The sequence below is a fragment of the Meriones unguiculatus genome, chromosome 15 (assembly GCF_030254825.1).
Source record: "Meriones unguiculatus strain TT.TT164.6M chromosome 15, Bangor_MerUng_6.1, whole genome shotgun sequence".
In the NCBI taxonomy this organism is placed as follows: domain Eukaryota; kingdom Metazoa; phylum Chordata; class Mammalia; order Rodentia; family Muridae; genus Meriones; species Meriones unguiculatus.
In genome coordinates this window covers 24,252,418-24,270,732 of record NC_083362.1, presented here as the reverse complement: position 1 = coordinate 24,270,732, position 18,315 = coordinate 24,252,418, and the positions used below count along the sequence as shown (strand labels likewise).

The 18,315-nt window shown below is 37.4% G+C and overlaps 1 protein-coding gene across 1 annotated transcript in view; it reads right to left on the bottom strand.

The window, feature by feature from the left end:
- Slco4c1 (solute carrier organic anion transporter family member 4C1) overlaps positions 1–18,315 on the bottom strand; it is a 58,681-nt gene that overhangs the window by 7,090 nt on the left and 33,276 nt on the right. The window contains exons 7-11 of the mRNA XM_060368307.1: positions 15,060–15,204; positions 14,501–14,696; positions 8,944–9,097; positions 6,863–7,053; positions 52–116 (exon numbers count right to left, since the gene is read on the bottom strand). Coding sequence (XP_060224290.1) covers positions 52–116; positions 6,863–7,053; positions 8,944–9,097; positions 14,501–14,696; positions 15,060–15,204 — 751 coding nt within the window. The remainder of the gene's footprint in view (positions 1–51; positions 117–6,862; positions 7,054–8,943; positions 9,098–14,500; positions 14,697–15,059; positions 15,205–18,315) is intronic.

The following is an 18,315-nucleotide window of genomic DNA, read 5'->3' as shown; positions in this document are numbered from 1 at the left end:
AATAACAGTAATGTACCACAAAAGCACATACTAACGTTTTTAAAAACATACCTAACAACCGAAGCAGCAGGAACTGCACTCCCAGCGCTAGAGAACGCTGCCTCTGATTGACACACCTGGAAATATATTCAAAACAAGTGAGAAAAAAAATCAAGGTAGATATTAGTTATAGCCATACTTTCATATCCACATCAGTTTATCATTTCTACTCAAATATATGCTATTCATATTAAAACATCTGTAACATCTTACAGGTAAACTATTCTTGGATTACAAAAGAGAAATATTATTGGTAGTAAAACATTATAAATAACACCAAAAAGTAACTGGTCTCTGAGTTGAAACAAAGTTAAAGGGGGGAAAAATGGCATTTAATTCCAATCTTTATCTTTTATAAAGCTCCTAACCAAATTAGGAATGGAAGAATGAACCTCAGCAAAGTAGACGTCACAAATGACAAAAACCAAAGGCAACACAGGAATGGGAAAGGGTGCCCACTTTCAGGGCTCAAAATTCTCTCTGGAGGAATTGGGTACCAAACACATAGAAAAGACATACAAATTGGAAAAGAAGAAACTGCCTGTTTTTAGATGGAGTAAAGCCTCCATGAAAGAACTATATGCATGAATAAATGAAGCTAATAAATTTGAGAATACCAAACTAACATTATCGATCAGCTACATTTCTACACAGTATGAAAGACACATAAAGGAGACTAAGAAAGAAATCCAACTACAAATAGCACCAAAAAGTAATTAAATATCTGGGATTAAACAAATGGAATAAAAGCCATAGAGAATAAAATAATGTAAAACCAATGTTGGAAAGAAAACACACATAAAAAGAGACATCTTAAAATGTCTATGGATCAAAATAATGTTGTCAACATACCCATACTATCCAAGGCAATTAAAATGAGATCCCCATCAAAATGCTAATGAAACTGTTCACAAAAATAGAAAACACAATACTAACATTCATATGGAAAAGACCCCGAATAGTAATACCAATTTTGGTCAATAAGAACAAAGTTGGAGGCATAATATTACCAGGTTTCAAACTATAATATCAAAGCTGTAATAATAAAAACAGTCTGAGTCTTACATAAAAATGTACACAGAGATGAATGGAACAGAATAGACTCACACACACACACAAATATGTTTATTTATATGAAAATTATGTTCAAAAAGAATGTCAAGAACACATAATAGGGAAAGAAGATTTTATTCAATAAATTATGCTCAAAAAATTATATATTCTATATTCACATGCAAAACAATGAAATTGGAGCCTTATCTCAAACTGTATACAAATCACATTCAAATTGGCTAACGACTAAAAAGGAGTCCTATCCTTCCAAAAACAAAAACAGAAAGTTCTGGACATTTGTCTGGGCAATGACACTTTTAGCTATCATATCAATAAAATAGAATAAGCAATCAAAGCAAATAGAAGCAAATAGGACCATCTCACAATGCTCCTTAACAGCAAAGGGAAGAGAGAGAGGACAGGAAAGAACCGGCAAATGAGGTACTATTTGCATATTACCCAAAAGGAATAATAAACTCAGGCAACACAGTAACAAAAAAAGAATTCCAAAGAGAGGGAGACATCTGACTAAGCAGTTCTCCAAAGAAGACAGCAATGGCTGGGAACAGTATGGGAAACAACGTTCAAACTCAGGAGTCCTGAAGGAATGTAAATCGAGACCACCTGAGAGGCCACCTCCCTCTTACTAGTTCATTTCTCATGATAAAGTGAAACAAAATGCTCCTGAGGAAACGGAAGAAGAAGCCGGTGTGAACTACCAGAAGGAAAGTGAACTGGCACCATACATACAGCAGTTTCTTACTAAAATTAAAATCGTTAGTAACATGTGGCTCAGCAGGATGTCAGTGATAACTGCCCATCTGTGTTCATTGCAGTGTCATAAACAATAGCCGAGCTATCAAGCAACTCAACCATCAAATGAATGGACAAAGAAAATGTGGCATATAATACGGTACCACACTAGGAAAGGAACACCCTGCCATTCCTAGAGCGTGAATGAACTTAGAGGACATTGGCTGGGATGAGGCAGACAAAATCAAAGTTCTGTAGGAGTGCATGCTCCAACTCATATGTGGACCCTGAAGCATCAGCCTCACTTAGACGTAAAGGATAAAGAGCAGGCTGGTAAGACAGTTAAAGGTAATGGTGGAAATTTCTGATCATGCAGGTTAAATTATGAAGACAGAATGCAGTGTGGTGACTGCATTGTACATAAAGGCAGAACAGTCTTAACCACATAGCGAGTTCAAGACCAGACTGGGCTACTTGATACCCTGCATTTAGCCCTGATCCCTATCCCCAAAACTTGTATTATATATTTGAACTTTGCTAAGAGTAGAAGTTACTAATTCTTACTGTACATACACTTTAAAAACAGCTTGTGAAATGATGGATTAGCTTGTATAAATAATTTCATGATGTATAAGTATTCCAATATATTTAAAAATAAGACATACAAATTTAATGGATTAGTCATTGCAAGGAGTCTGGAAAGCAAATGAAACAAGCTAACATCTGTACAAGCAAAACAAAAAATCAAAAAACAAAAACAAAAAACCCAAACACCGTTTTAGGCAGGGATTATAGGCATGTTACACCATACTCCTGTTAAAAAGAACCTGTTTTATTTGTCTTTTTATTTTTAGTATCACCATTAAACAAGTTTTTAAATACTATCACATTTTCTAACATTGAGACAGAAACTGCACATATGGGAAAAAGAACTGAGGCAATAAAATGGTTTCTGGATTCAATAATGTTAACAGTCCTTTCTTTGATGATAGTTCAATGACAATATGTGTGACATCAGCACACAAGAAAGTCCTGAGAGATGCAGAAAAGATAACTCAGCTTTGAAAACAAGTAAATAAGCCAGGCAGAGGGGCACAAGCCTGTAATCCCAGCATTTAAGAGCCTAAGACAGAAGGGTCACTGAGGGTTCAAAGCCTCCCTGGCCTCAATAGCAAAATGCTGTCTAAAATAACAAAACAATAAAAATCTACAAGAACAAACAAGTTGTTCAGTCTCCATGTGCTTCTAGGCTTTTTTCTAATTCCATTATTGTTGATGTCCAGCTTTATTCCATGGTGGTCAGATAGAATACAGGGGATTATTTCAATCTTCTTGTATCTGTTGAGGCTTGCATTGTGACCAACTATATGGTCTATTTTGGAGAAAGTTCCATGAGGTGCTGAAAAGAAGGTATATTCTTTTACGTTTGGGTGGAAAGTTCTGTAGACGTCTATTATGTTCATTTGATTTAGGACCTCTGTAAGTGCCTTTATTTCCTTATTGGGTTTTTGTCTAGATGAGCTGTCCCTTGGTGAAAGTGGTGTGTTGAAGTTTCCCATCCTGCCAAAAGCAATCTACAGATTCAACACAATTCCCATCAAAATACCAATTCAGTTCTTTACAAACCTTGAAAGAAAGATTCTCAGCTTCATATGGAGAAACAAAAAACCCAGAATCTCCAAAACGATCCTGTACAACAAAAGATCATCTGGAGGTATCTCCATCCCTGATCTGAAGCTGTACTACAGAGCAAAGGTAATAAAAACTGCATGGTATTGGCATAGAAACAGAAAGGAGGATCAACAGAACCAAATAGAAGATCCAGAAATAAACCCACACACCTATGAGTACTTGATTTTTGACAAAGCAGCCAAATCTATTCAATGGAAAAAAAGACAGCATCTTCAACAAATGGTGCTGGTCCAACTGGATGTCTACATGCAGAAAAATGAAAATATATCCATATTTATCACCCTGCACAAAACTAAAGTCCAAGTAGATCAAAGACCTCAACATAAAACCAGATACTCTAAATCGGTTAGAAAAAAAAAATGGGGAACAGCCTAGAACTCATTGGCACAGGAGACAACTTCCTGAACAGAACACCAACAGCACAGGCTCTAAGAGCAACAATCAATAAATGGGACCTCATGAAGCTGAAAAGCTTCTGTAAAGCAAAGGACATCGTCATCGAAACAAAACGACTGCCTATAGATTGGGAAAGAATCTTCACCAACACTTTATCTGACAGAGGGCTAATATCCAGTATATATAAAGAACTAAAGAAGCTGAAAGGTAACAAACCAAGGAATCCAATTAAAAAATGGGGAACAGAGCTAAACAGAATTCTTGATAGAAGAATATTGAATGGCAGAGAAACACTTAAAAGAAATGTTAAACCTCATTAGCCATTAGGGAAATGCAAATCAAAACGACCCTGAGATTTCACCTTACACCCATCAGAATGGCCAAGATGAAAAACTCAAGTGACAACACTGTGCTGGAGAGGTTGTGGAGAAAGGGGAACCCTCCTCCATTGCTGGTGGGAATGTAAACTGGTAAAACCACTTTGGAAGTCAATCTGGTGCTTACTCAGACAATTAGGAATAACACTTCCTCAAGACCCAGCTATACCACTGCTAGGTATATACCCAAAAACTTGCTCAAGTACACAACAAGAACATTTACTCAACCATGTTTGTAGCAGCTTTATTCGTAATAGCCAGAACTTGGAAACAACCCAGATGTCCATGAATAGAAGAATGGATACAGAAATTGTGGTATTTTTACACAATGGAATACTACTCAGCAATCAAAAATGAGGAAAACATGAAATTTGCAGGCAAATGGTGGGATCTAGAAAAGATCATTCTGAGTGAAGTATCCCAGAAGGAGAAAGACAAACATGGTATATACTTGCTTATATAGACCTACAAGATATGATAAACATAATGAAGTCTATACACCTAAAGGAGATAAACAAGAAAGCAGACATGAGGTAAGATGATCAATCCTCACTCAGAAAGACAAATGAGATGTGCATAGGACATATGACAGGAGTCTACCACAGAAGGCATCTGAAAGACCCTACCAAGCAGCGTTTCAAAACAGATACTAAGACTCATAAACAAACCTTCGGCAGAAGGGGAGTTAGTATGACAGGGAAAGGATAGGAGCCCCACAAGGACCAAATACATCTGGGCACAGGTTTTTTTTCAACCAAGGATCATGTATGGATATAACCTAGAACCTTTACTCAGACGAAGCTCGTGGTAGCTCAATAACCAATTGTTTCCCATAGTAAGGGGAACAGGGACTATCTCTGACAGGAACTCAATGGCAGGCTCTTTGACTCTCCACCCCCAAAGGGAGAAGCAGTTCTGCTAGGCCACAGAGGAGGACTTCGCAGTCAGCCCTTAAGATACCTGATAAAACAGGGCCAGACGAAAGGAGAGGAGGTCCTCCCCAGTCAGTGGACTTGGGAAGGGGCAGGGAGAAGCTGAGGGAGGGAGGATGGGATTGGGAGGGAATAAGGGAAGCAGGATACAGCTGGGATACAGAGTTAATAAAATGTAACTAATAATAACAAACAATAAAAAAAAGAACAAACAAGCAAGCAGCCAAAAAGTCTACATACCTCTAATTCCAATATAATGTTGACTATTTAATATAATTTAGAAAGCATACACTTTCTATTTATTTAAAAAAATGTGAATAATAAGGGGTGAAAATTAAGAATCAAAGTACTAAGGAAAAAAAAAACCTTGGTGTTTGTTAGGAAAGAGACAGGAAACATACAGATGGAAGGTAGAAACTCCTGTAAAACATTTAAGGATGAAGAAAAATAAAGAGCAAAAATGCCAGTAAATGCCCTGGTGACACTAGCCGCATGTTACAGGGCGCTGACGCGGCTGTTTAGAATGATGATTGTTGTGACTAGGCCAGAATACTTGCACACAATTTAGCGAATCTCTAGCTCACACTGGTCCTGTGTGAAGCCCATAGAGATACACTTGAGGCAAGGGCAGCAGGGAGACACTTTCACACATCAGCATTTTTAAACCTCGGGCAACTGGGCCTCTATGGAGTCCAAGAATTCATGACGCATCAGGGAGGTATTGCCTGAATCAATAAAAGCCAAATTGAACCTCTAAGTCTACAACATGATTCTACAGAAAACACAATTAAAAATGAGGAAATCATGAAATTTTCAGGCAAATGATGTGACCTAAAAACAATCATCCTGAGTGAGGTATCCCCAAAGCAGAAATACACACATGGTACACACTCACTTATATAGACCTGTAAGATAGGATAAATATACTGAAATCTATACACCTAAAGGAGCCAAACAAGAAAGAGGACCCGGGGTAAGATGATCAATCCTCACTTAGAAAGACAAATGGGAGGAACATTGGATGTAGGAGAAAACAAGTAACAGGACAGGAGCCTACCACAGAAAGCCTCAGAAAGACTCTACCTAGCAGTGTATCAAAGCAGATACTAAGACTCATAACCAAACCTTCAGCAAAGAGCAGGGAATCATATGAAAGAAGGGGGAGTTAGTAAGACCTGGAGAGGACAGGAGCTCCACAAGGACCAAATATATGTGGGCACAGGGGTCTTTCATGAGACTGTTTCTCCAACCAAGGACCATGTATGGATATAACTTAGAACCCCTACTCGGATACAGCTCATGGTAGCTCAGTATCCAAGTGGGTTCCCTATTTCTGCCATGAACTCAATGGCTGGGTCTTTGAACCTCCCCCCACCCCCGAGGGATGAACAGCCTTACTAGGCTACAGAAGAGGACATTGCAGCCAATCCTGAAGAGACCTGATAAGCTAGGGTCAGAAGGAAGGGGAGGAGGTCCTCCCCTATCAGGGGACTTGGAAAGGGGCTGGGAGGAGATGAAGGAGGAGGCTACAGCTGGGATACAAAGTAAATAACCTGTGATTAATATAAAAAATAAAAATTAAAAAAAAAGAAAACACAAGTTTCAGAGCGCAACACTTACCTTAATATAGACACAGTTATGGGAGTACCTGCCATAAAGGTAAAGATAACTGTAATGAAGAAAATTCCAAGAAATATGGGCAAGTTTGTGCACCGAGTTTTACATTTTCCAGCTCTAGCTTCAAAATCAATGCTTTCGGCAGTAGATGTGATTTCTAACTTCCTTTCAATACAGGAACAATTATAATATACCTAAAATTCAAACACAAAAATATCAAAGTTGCTTTATACTTTGAAAATATATCTGGATCATTTTGCCACTGTCCTCATTTATTGACAGTCAGTAGTGCTGAGAGTTACTAACTCTAAGAAATTGAGGAAATAGTAATAAGCCACTTGTATGAAGTACAATCACCTACATTTGACTTTATGGCTGTTTCTCCAACTTGTAGCCTATTATCATGACATGAAAAAAATTTGACAAGAATATAACCGTTACATACTTTCTTATGTTCTGCATATATTACTTTCAGTAGACCATAACTGCCCAGATAATGTCTTCCTACTAACTCTTCTTTTCCATTATAGGAGCTAGAGAGGCATCCATGCTGACAGTCTCATTTGAAAGAACAAACTCTAAAATTTTGATAAGTGCCACAGTGAAATTACCTGTATCCACTACAAGTTTAATAAAATGCTGCTTTTAGCCACAATATTTTAAAATTTTTTTCTGAAATTTTGAGCTACTTCACAGACAGCAAGGTATCCTTTCACTCACGTGTTAATGATAACAAAAAAGGAGTTACTATAAATAACTTAATTTCTCATGTTCTTACATATAGGCATAGATGTATACCTATGGGATCATAATATTGTGAAGGATAATGACAAAAAGAACATGTTTTATCTTTACAGAAAAAAAAATCAGCTATTTAGAAGCATTATTAATGCCTAAAAGCAATGTATAGCTCAATGTTATCTTTAATGTAAACGTTTTAGACACTTAAAACTTCAACAAAATCATAGTAAGATGGTGAAGTCAAATAATGTGCTGTTTTCATGGTTCCAAAGGATAGCTTCTTTCTCTGTAAAAACATTTTGAAATCAGCCATGCTAATTTGGGAAGAGCAAATGTGCTGACAATCCTCCAGTATGCATTATATATAGGAGTCAATCAGATGGACATATAAAAAGATCATTCAACCATAACACTTAAAATTTATGACATCTATCCATTTACTGTGAGGGGCGGATGAGCCAAGGTCCAGTTCCAGAGGATCCAAAATCCTCTTCACTTCCTCAGGCAGTAGGCACACACATTGTACACTTTCTAACTAGAGGAAAATACTAGTCACTCATCCACCTTGCAGGCAGTTATGACTACTTTGTTGCCACACTCACTTGTGTAGGACCTTGATGTCTGACAAGTGACAAGCCGTTTTGTCAAGATGCTCAACTCTAAAGTCTTCCACACAACTGGAGCAAGCAGCCCTCCCTTTGCAGGCTAAAATCTTAAGTTCTCTTGCATTGTTTGTTTGTTTGCTTGTTTTTCTTTTATTTTTTAGACAGCACCTCTGTAAGCTGGCTTCAGACTCAGAGATCTACCTGCCTCTGCCTCCTGAGTGCAGGGATATAGGTGGAGTTGAGCCAAAGCACACAGTGTACACCACAGGTCATGCTGGGATGGAATCTAGTGGCTCACACACGAAAGGCAAGCACACTGCCCACTAAGTTAGCTGCTTGGGTTGTCTGAATTTATTTAATTGCATTAGAAAGAAATAATGGCTGATTAAAAGTAAACGTATATTTGAGACTGAATTAATGATCTGGATGTTTTACAATATATCTGTGGTATGTGAAATTTAAAAATAATTAATGAGTTTTATTATTATCACTGGTTATATCACATTGTAACCATGCTCTCAAGGATCTTATACCTGGAAACAATAGATAATGGTAATATAATTAGCTCAACAATGATTGCCTGAAACAGGAAGGAGTCTGAACAGGTTATGGCTGCTTAAGTGGGAAGGTAAGGCAAACAGAAGGAAAACACCAAACAGCCCACTAGGAGAGGCAAGATGACAATTACAATAAACAACACACATTGCTTCACTAAGGCAAAGCAGAAGACATGGCTACCTTTGATTTCCTGTCTGAAACTGAGTTTAAACAGCCTGCAAAGCAGGGAGAAAAATACTGGACTCCATCACTTCCACAAAGTGGGTAATAGTAAGACCGCAAACAGTTACAATTGCTGTTACAAGGTGCAGTCAAATTTCCCAGTTCTCCTGTTCTGTAAAGAAGAGAAGACAAAGGTGAGATTTTTCCATGAAGTAACTCCTAAGAACAATTGAAAAGCAGTTGTTTCTTACCATTGTATCATTTAGCCAGTTACTCAACACTAAATGTATACTAAATGCGTAAAACAAAATCTTCTGCTTTTCTATAAGGCTTAGCATACAATTAACCTACCTCTATCCATAGACTGAAAACATTGAGGAAAGATGTGATCTTAGTTTCATGCTCCCATATAAGGTCTGCTTACCACCTGCTTCAGGAACATTTTTGAATGAATAGGTGAGGCACCAGGAAGAACCTTTAATTAGAGTAAGCCTTTAAGAAGAAAGTTGTCATATAAGAAATATTAATAACTTTCACACAAGAAAAAATGAAATGAATGTCTTAGTAAATATCAGGGTTTCCTGGTAACAAACAGCTCTCGGTTCTGTGGATTTACCATGGGATGATTATAGTATCCCTCCTGCTACCCACCAGTTACAAGTAGCATTTTCTTTAATTATGGCAATGACAAAAACAAAACAAAACAAAAAAACTGTTAAGTCTTTGCAAGCATCCTCACAAAGTATGCCACATTTTTAAACAAACAAAAAAGGCACATAAAATCATGTTGTTCAACATTCATATCACCAAAGAATCTCTTCTTTGCAAACAGTAGACTTCCTGATTTCCGACTTGGTGATTTTGCTTATACCCTCTCTTCCTGACTGTGAGAAGTCACACAAGTTCTGACACACAGAGGACAGAAGTCCTAGCATAAGTGGTCACAGAGGTTCCTATATAAAATGGGAGATGCCTCCAGTGCCTCACCTATTCATTCATTCAACAATGTGTCTCAAACAGGAGATAGGAGGAATGTGAGCAATGTGAATAGGGTAGCATCATTCCTCAAAGACTTCAGTCTAGGGACAGAGATGGGCTCATTGTATGCTAATCTGCTGACTATGGTTTACTGATGCCCTTTAGAAATCCCAAGGCAGGACAATTAACCCGAGAAAAGGAGACAGGAGAAGTTACTTCCTAGTTGAGTCTTAAAGATAAGCAAAATTCAGCCAGACAGTGGGTTCTTTGAATATGAGCAACAAGCACAGGAGAAATGGAAATGCTATCTGAAACAGAAAATTAAACAGTATGTTCTTATAAGAAGTCAGGGTCTAGATTAACGGTGGCTTTAGGGACTTTGTTAAAAATCAGTGACTGTTAATTATCACACAAATGTATGCTACATTCAGCAGCAATGTGGTCAAAGCTCAAAACTGTTTTGATACGTGCATAGTATGTATGGTTGTGTGTATACACGTTTGCATCTGTGTAGGTGTGTGCATGTGCCTGTACATGTGTGCATGTGCCTGAGGTTAACATTTGAGTATCTTTCTTGATTACTCTTTCAGTTGAGACAGGATCTCTCAGTAACCCCAGAGATCTCTGACACAGGGTGGTCTAGCTAGCAGGGTTGCTTTGGGGATCCAGAGTCTCCCTCTTAGTGATGAAATTAGAAGTAGGCCACCATGCCCATCCAACATTTGCATAAATTCTGGGCATCTGAACTTAATTCTCACACTTGCTTAACAAGCATTTATCCTCTAAAGTTGCACAGAGCATGAATTTGAGGGAAGGAAACCAGTTATAACATGCAAAAAAAGCCATCAGATTATAAAGACAAACTGAAATACAGCTAGATTATAAGAAAGATTAAAGTAAACTTTTGAGCACAGAATCAGTGAGATTTGGGACCTTGTAGAAAATAATGTCTGATTTCAAGGAATTCAAAGGAGAACCCATTTCCAAGGAAGAAATGGCTTTACATATATTCAGAGTCTTAAGTTAGTGGACAACTGATCCAAGGTTAGAAATCTCAATATCTGTGGTGGTTTGAATAGAAATGTCTCCCACAGGTTTATGTGTTTGAATGCTTGGCCATAGAGATTAGTGCTGTTAGGAGAAGTGGCCTTAGTGGAGAAAGTTTGTCACTGTGGAGGCTGGAGTTGAGGTCTCATATACACAAGCAACATCCAGTGTAGTACACAGTCTCCTTCTGCTGCCTATAGACCAAGATGTAGAACTTTGAGCTCCTTCTCCAGCACCATGTCTGTCTGCATATTGCCATCCTTTCTGCCATGACAATGAACTAAACTTCTAAAATTATAAGCCAGCCCCAGTGAAATATCTTCTTTTATAAAATTATAAGCCAGCCCCAATGAAGTATCTTCTTTTATAAAATTATAAGCCAGCCCCAATGAAGTATCTTCTTTTATAAAATTATAAGCCAGCCCCAGCGAAGTATCTTCTTTTATAAAAGTTGCTGCAAGTCATGGTGTCTCTTCATAGCAATGAAGCCCTGAGACAGCATCCGTTTGCATACAAAGTTAGCAGAAGTTATAAGAGTAATGAGATCTGCCATTCAGAGTGTAGACATCCAACCTTTCAACACCATGATGCATATTTTAATCTACAGTATTCATACTCAAAAATTCACAAAAATCTAGCTATAATATACAATCTCATGCTGTTTTTTAAAGATTTATTATATATATATATATATATATATATATATATATATATATATATGATTGCTCTATCTTCATGAAGTCATCCTCAGAAGAAGTCATCAGATCCGAGTATAGATGGTTATGAGCCATCATGCGGTTGCTGAGAATTGAACTCAGGAACTCTGGAGGAGCAGACAGTAGTACTCTTAACTGCTGAGGCATCTCTCCAGGCCCTCATACTCTTTTATGTAAGATTACAATTTGTGTTGGACTGTATTCAAAGGCTGTCCTTAGCTCCACTGAGGTCGGGATACACCTGGTATTAGGAGATAAGTAGAGGTCTTTAGAAGTCTGCTGACTTTGAGTTTACAGAGTGAATCTCAGATATGCTATCTTTTGTTTGTTTTTTTAAACAGGGTTTCTATGTATAACAGAGCCCTGGCTATCCTGGCCTCAAACTCAGAGATCTGCCTGCCTGAGCCACCACTTACAGCAGATATTCTGTCTTAAACTGAGTGGTAGAAACATAACTGAAAGATGGAACCAGAGCCAGAGATGAGAGAGAAGTGCTTGAAATAATCTGCCAAACTGGAAAATGATGGTACTTAAGTAGTAGGCAGATTAGAGGTAGGAGGTAGAAAACAGTGGAAAGTCGATTCTGAGGGGCTGGAAATATTGTGGAGGGAGAAGGGGCACTTGTCACCAAGCCTGATGACCTGATTTCAGTGCATTTTGGCACTCATATTAGGACAGAAAGAATGCCCACAAATTGTCCTGGCCTCCACATACATATACACAGAAGTAAATTACTAAGTGCAAAAGATTGTAAGCAATCTGTCCCTCCGAATAGAGTATCTTCTTGTGCATCTATGCCCTAAAAAAACGTTGCCAAGTGAGTCAGGAACAAGTTTAATACAAAAGTATTCTACTGTTTGCCTACAAAAAGCTTACAGTGGACAACAGAAAAAAAGACTAGAGAAAATCTGTCCTTGAAACTCAGGCTAGCAATATAAAATTATACAATAGTTTCAATATTAAATTCCAGATACTTAATTGTCATATTGTGTCTAAGCACAGGCTGAAAATATTCAAAGTGTAAGATGGCCTTAAGCATAGCACAGCAGGAATAATGAAAGGAGCATTGCTTATCATCAAGCTTCTGTCAACTTCTCTGTATTTCCCTAAAATGTATGTCATATGATGAAAAGGAAAAGGAAATTTTTGTTAGAAAACTTGTAAATGCTTGTGAAATATTTTTTTTTCTTCTTTCCTTTTCTTTGTTCCTTCCTTTCTTTCTTTTTCCTTCGGAGATAGTCTCTAAGTAGCCCCGCCTCTGCCTCCCGAGTGCTGGAATAGAGTCATGCACCACCACACCCAGACCGTGAGTTGTATCTTCACTGTTTCCGGTTTTCTTTTCTGTTGCAGACATGTAATGCAAATTCCGCTCAAGCTAACATGGACAGTAGCCTTTACTAACGATATCATTTACACCCTCTCCCCGTCCCTCTGCAGTTCATCCTTTGTTCTCTCCCTTTGGCCGTTCACCATTTCTCTTTTTACTCCTCAGCTCCTTAACACCTGCAAAGCCCAGCTTGCTTTTAGGTCACAAGCCTTTCCTAAGTATACTCAAATAAAATTAAAAAGACTTCCTCTTGTGAATGCTACAGAACTTTCTCAAGCTCCAGTTTCCTAATCCATTGTTCATTCTGCATTCTGTGTTTCCAATATCTGTTTTAGGGTAAGAGTTTACTGTCTCTGAAGGAGGAAGTATGAACACATTTTGACTAAATGTAATGGAGCTTAACCAGACACTGATTTAGAGCACTCGACACCATATTAAAGCGATGGAATGACAGACATGTGATTATAAAGACAAATCAAGATTATTGTTATTGGGAAAATTTCCTAAACAAATTTAATGTCATGTGAATACAGTATTACACAAAATCTTGGAATCTTATTCCTGGAGTGACACCTCCCTCTAAAGCCACACAGACAAAGTAAAGAATTAAAACAGCACAATGAGGTTCCAAGATACAGTGCTGTTTCCTTTCAAGTGCTTGATCTATGCTTTAGGACTTCACAACAAAATAAACCTGACCAAAATAACTGTTTAGGTGGAGAAACTTGTCTACAGCACAGAACAAGAACTTATTTATTTCTCTAAAATAAACATAAATTTCAAAGTAAATAGAACAATAACCATGATGCAGGCTTGGTAATTTCTTTTTTAGTATACATATTAACACATAAAATAATTTTATCATAAAAATAACTCACATTTTAAAATGTTTAAGTTAATAGGAAAAACTTGTTAAATTCTTTTTAGGATGTTTGAAGATGGAAGGTCCAAGCAAAAGGAAGAAGTATCTGCCTGGCCTTTGATCATAGATGAGGATATCCCAGGACAGATTAGAGAAGACAAGCTAGCTTGGATGCTTCTTTTTAGAAAGCCATTAATCCTAAACCTCAGAGCTCCTACTGATTTCCCAAAGTTTTTTTTGTTTTGTTTTGTTTTTTTTCCTCCAAGCACATTTAGCACATAGATCTGGAGGTTGTTTCCAAAAAGTTAGCTTTTGGGAACACATTCAAACTCTATTATGTATGAATCCCTACAAGACAAACTCTCTGTAATGTTTCATTTCTTTTTGAATTTTTGAGCCAAACATGTTGCTTTTAAACTGCATACTTAATTAGCACCTACAGCTTTCAAAAAAGCACTATATATTCAAATTAAAACAAACAAAAATGAGACAAAATCCCACACAGTGTTATACTCCAACAAACAAACAGAAGGTGCCTAATTTTTTTAAAAGGCAATTCCTAGTCATGTAGTTTAAGAAAGGAAATACTAGTAAATGCATACATAATATCTGATATTAATGTAAAAAGCAATGAAATATATTTACCCATTATATGATTCAGACACACCAGCAAATGGCCCATTTTCACACTTTGCATAAATAAATACAAAACTCAGCATAAGTGCTACTCCAGATGTAAACAATGCAAACTTCATTGTATTTTTACACTTCATTTTGAATTTTGAAACAAGAACACCACCTAAGATTTGACCAAGAGCAGCTCCAGGGATTAAAACAGCCCCTAATGAGAAGTAAGATAATGAAAAACACACAATTATGCTCAGTAACTCATACTGACATCTGGAAAACATCAAAACCAGCACCACCAAGGCTTCCACAAATAAAAGCCATTTACCAGACAAAACATAGGTGCAAAAAGTATAATTGATACAGTAGAGGGTTGATAAAAGTATTCACCTAATTAATATATTCTTCTTAACCCAGATTTGTGTGTCTTAAGTTAATATAAAACACTGATTTTAGAGAATCAAAGACTTCAAACTTTAAGGTGTGGGCTATCTAAAATGATACACTCTCCCAACAAAAACAATTTGCTTAAGCAGAACCAGTAAGTATGCTGAGGGATAACACAAAAAGCTTTTACCTCCAAGGGTAGCTGCAAAGCTGGATGTCAATCCAAATTGATTTTCTATAAATTTAGGTAAGAACGTGGCAAATCCCGTGGTAACTAATGCTTCTGAAGTAGTTGATAGAACTAAACATATAAAGACAGTATTCCTCATCAAATTCTAAGGAAAAAATACAGTTCAAGTGAATACCTGTGATAACAGCACAAAGTGAAGCAATGAAATGCAAACATTGAAACTACAGTGTTCCCCTGGCAAGAAAATATAAGTATTGTTGAAATATATGCACACACACACACACACACACACACGGAGGGAGAGGGGGAGAGAGAATGAGACATTTGTATGGGAAACACATAGAGAACTGACATCTGACTCACTGTGAGGGTTATTGTGCCTTGATTGCCCACAGGAGAGGAGGCTGATGCTCATTTGAGAAGGTCCCCTTTTCTAGGATTAGTGTAAATATCTGTACTATAAAACTACCTCTTATTAGATTATTTAAAATAAATTTAAACCCCTGTAACTACTAAATGGGGAACTTGAAACTGAGCATAGATGAATATTGTTTCAGAACTACTTTTACTTTTACTTTTAGATATAAAGTAACTTTACATTAAGTATCTACACTGTCAATTCTCTCATAGTATTAGTGGATAAGCCTTACATACAAAATTTTCACATATCAAGGACAGAAGAGAATCTGGTATGAGCATAGCTGCCTGCTAAGAGTAGATGAAACCTTCACGTATTTACACAGAGGAGGAATGCTGACAAAGAACTTCCCAACTATCAATAGAAAAGGGGACGTAATAACCAGAAACTGCTGAGAATAAGGAGGGATGATCCAAAAAAAAAGGTTTAAAGACAGCTGAATTCAGTGACAATGGATAAATGCATAACATAAGAGAAACAGCATGAAATGATAGACTACATGCTAATGAGGAAACGCTAAATATTTGCACTGTCAAAGAAACAAAAATACTCTTTCAATTATTCTATTTTGCAGCTCAAAGGGCAATGAAATTCAATCTGAAAAGTTACACATAAAAACTTCAAAAAAGAAGATAAGTTATAATTAAGAAAACAAGTTATTTCAAACAAGCCTTTCACTTGCTTGGTCAGTCACACCAAGGAACTTTATGTTATTTGAGACTATTGTGAAGGGTGTAGGTTCCATAATTTCAAGTCTCTGAAGAAGAAATTGAAGAAGATATCAGAAGATGGAAATATCTCCCATGCTCATAAATCGGTAGGATTAACATAGTGAAAATGGCCATCCTGCCAAAAAAATCTACAAATTCAATTCAATTCCCATCACAATACCAACATAATTCTTTACCTATCTTGAAAGAACAATTCTCAGTTTCATATGGAAAAAAAAACAACCCAGAATTGCTAAAACAATCCTGCAAAACAACAGATCGTCTGGAGGTATCTCCATCACAGATCTCAAGCTGTACTACAGAGCAATAGTAATAAAATCTGCATGGTACTGACATAGAAATAGAATGGTGGATCAATGGAATGGAATAGAAAACCCAGAAATAAACCCATACACCCAGAGAAACTTAAGTTTTGACAGAGAAGCCAAAAACAATTCAATGGAAAAAAAGACAGTATTTTCAACAAATGGTGCTGGTCTAACTGGATGTCTATAACTAGAAAAATGTAAATAGGTCCACATTTATCACCCTGCACATAACTAAAGTCCAAGTGGATCAAAGACCTCAACATGAAACTAGACACACTAAACCTGGTAGAAGAAAAAGGGGGGGAGAGCCTTGAACTTATTGGCACAAGAAACAACTTCCTGAACAGAACATCAACAGCACAGGCTCTAAGGTCAACATTCAATAAATGGGACTCCATGAAACTGAAAAGCTTCTGTAAAGCAAAGGATACTGTCAGCAGAAAAAAAAAAATGACAGCCTACAGAATGGGAAAGGATCTTCACCAACTCTATAAATGATAGAGGGCTAATATCCAGACTATGAAGAACCCAAGAAGTTAAAAAACAAGTAATCCATTTTAAAAATGAGGTCAGAGCTAAACAGAGAATTCTCAATAGAGAAATGTGGAATGGCAGAGAAACACTTAAAGAAATGCTCAATGTCCTTAGTCATCAGGGAAATGAAATCTAAACCACCCCGAGATTTTACCTTACACCCATCAGAATGGCTAAGATCAAAATCTCAAGTGACAATACATGCTGGAGAGGATCTGGAGAATGAGGAACCCTTCTTCATTGCTGGTGGGAATGTAAACTTGTACAACCACTCTGGAAATCAATTTGGTGCTTTCTCAGACAATTAGGAATTGTACTTCCTCAAGATCCAGCTATACCACTCCTAGGCATATATTCAAAATATGCTCAACTATACAACAAGGACATTTGCTCAACCATGATTGTAGCAGCTTTATTTGTAATAGCCAGATTCTAGAAACAACCCATATGTCCCTCAACGGAGGAATGGATAAAGAAATCGTGGTACATTTATGCAATGGAATATTGCTCACAAATTAAAAATAAGGAAAATATGAAACTTGCAGGCAAATGGTGGAAACTAGAAAAAGATCATCCTGAGTGAGGTATACCAGAAACAGAAAGACACAAGCGGTATATACTTAATTATAAGCAGATATTAGATATATAATATAGGATAAACATACTAAAATTTGTGCACCTAAAGAAGCTAAGAAAGAAGGAAGACTCTGGGTAAGATGATCAATCCTCATTCAGAAAGGCAAATGGCCGGACATAGGAAGAAGGAGAAAACAGGGAATAGGACAGGAGCCTACCACAGAGGGCCTCTGAAAGACTCTGCCAAGCAGAGTATTGAAGTAGATGCTGAGACTCATAGCCAAACTTTGGCAGAATGCGGGGAATCTTATGAAAGAAGGGGGAGATGAAAGACCTGAAGGGGACAGGAGCTCCACAAGGAGAGGAATAGAGCCAAAAATTTGGGCACAGGGGTCTTTTCTGAGACTGCTACTCTAACCAAGGATCATTCATGGAGATAACCTAGAACCCCTGCATAGATGTAGCCCACGGCATATCAGTGTCCAAATAGATACCCTAGTAATGGAAACAGGGTCTGTCTTTGACATGAGCTCAGTGGCTGGCTCTTTGATCACTAACCCCTGATAGAGAACAGCCATACCAGACCACAGAGGAAGACAATGCAGCCAGTCCTGATGTAACCAGATAGGCTAGAGTCAGATGAAAGAGGAGGAGGACCTCCCATATCAGTGGATTGGGGAGGTGCATGG